Here is a 1,440-nt window from a genome sequence, read left to right as displayed (position 1 = left end):
GGGATGTCCAGTGGAGTCTGCTCATGAGAGGCACACCTGCTCTGAGGCCCCTGGGGGTTCTGGGTACAGTGCAGGTGTCCGGGATGCCTGGTTCTCATCCCCACCCATCAGAGGATCTGAGGGTTGCTGACATGATGGGGGTCACACAGCTATCAAGTACAGAGTACTGGGGCAATGGCGGGGATGAGAAAAGCTGAAGAAGCAGAGACCATGGCCTTACTCCACCTGGGAGGCTGGGATGCGCTGGCGAGGAGGGTAGAGGAGGAACTGGCCCAGCAGGTCCAAGGCCTGAGCAGAGGCGTCGGGCAGCACCTCTTCCAGGGGCACCGGTGCCCTGTCCTTAAAGGAGATCTTGTTGTAGTCGGGCAGCTCAGTGATCTCCTGGGCCACGGAAGAGGAGGGGGGAACATGAGAGCAGGCAGCACCCTTGCCACTCCCCTAGAGGCCAGCTCCTGTCCCTAACACAAGCTCACTCACAGCTCCCATCCATGTGTCCCCATTATCACTCATTCAGTCATCCCTCTTCCATTCCTTCCTCCAACCCCTCACCCTCTGAGATACCAGCTTGGTACCCAGCTTGCTGAGACGCCAAGCCATGCGTGTGCTGGGGTGGGAAGGGGCAGAGGACAGGACCTGGCCCTCCCACCTCCAGCATGGCAGGAAAGAGGAACTCCCAAACTGGGCGAGGACAGTGGTCCCTGTCGGTCAACAGGGGTCGGGGCCATGAGAGAAAAGGTGCGGGGTGGGGGGAAGCAGCCACTTGTTGACGGGCAATGGAGTAAACCTGCCCCACACCCTCCCTACCAAGGGCCCCTGCAAACCGGCCAGACTTGAGGGCTGGGGGTGCCCAAGATGCGATGCACACAGCAAAGCTGTTCGATGTCATTTTCACCCGGGAAGAGGGGGGACCCATTCAACAGCTCCCCCATGATGCAGCCCACAGCCCTGTGGACACAGAACCCCGAGCAGCTCAGAGATCACCCACCATGGGACAAACACCTACTCTCATCAGCTCCAAACCTCACACCAGGGGCAAGACCCCTGCACACCAGCCCAAAGTCTTCCTGTCTAGGGGTACAGACCCCCAAAGACCTCAACCCTAGAACCCAGAGCAAAGCCCCAACAGTTAGTTGCAACACTGCTCAGAGCCTCACACTCCAGGATGCACAGCTCCCCCTGCACTTTCTGGGGCAGGCCAGTAAAATGGCCCCGGGAGAGGATATTGATTAAAAGGTTATTAATAAGATAGAATTAAAACACGTAAATTTTACAGGACCAAAGTCCTTAGTTTAGGAGGCCAAAGCCTACAGCTATGGGGCCAAAGCCCAAACCTTTAGGATTTAGAATGTAGGACCAGAGAATTTACACAAAACTAAAGCCTTTAATGTGTATAACAGCACTGAGGCAGAACAGGGATTGTTCTGAAGGCAATTGCCCTTA

At 56.2% G+C, this 1,440-nt stretch overlaps 1 protein-coding gene across 1 annotated transcript in view; it reads right to left on the bottom strand.

Moving 5' to 3' along the window:
* Window positions 1-1,431, bottom strand: part of LOC103583794 (cyclin-dependent kinase 20-like) — a gene marked incomplete at its 3' end in the record, with an annotated part of 3,305 nt that extends 1,874 nt beyond the window's left edge. The window contains exons 1-2 of the mRNA XM_008565020.1: window positions 822-1,431; window positions 226-381 (exon numbers count right to left, since the gene is read on the bottom strand). Coding sequence (XP_008563242.1) covers window positions 226-381; window positions 822-929 — 264 coding nt within the window. The remainder of the gene's footprint in view (window positions 1-225; window positions 382-821) is intronic.
* Window positions 1,432-1,440: the final 9 nt, after the last annotated feature.

This window comes from Galeopterus variegatus, unplaced genomic scaffold (genome assembly GCF_000696425.1).
Source record: "Galeopterus variegatus unplaced genomic scaffold, G_variegatus-3.0.2 Scaffold28406, whole genome shotgun sequence".
In the NCBI taxonomy this organism is placed as follows: Eukaryota; Metazoa; Chordata; class Mammalia; order Dermoptera; family Cynocephalidae; genus Galeopterus; species Galeopterus variegatus.
The sequence above is the reverse complement of the archived record's forward strand: the minus strand, read 5'-3'. Positions and strand labels throughout refer to the sequence as shown.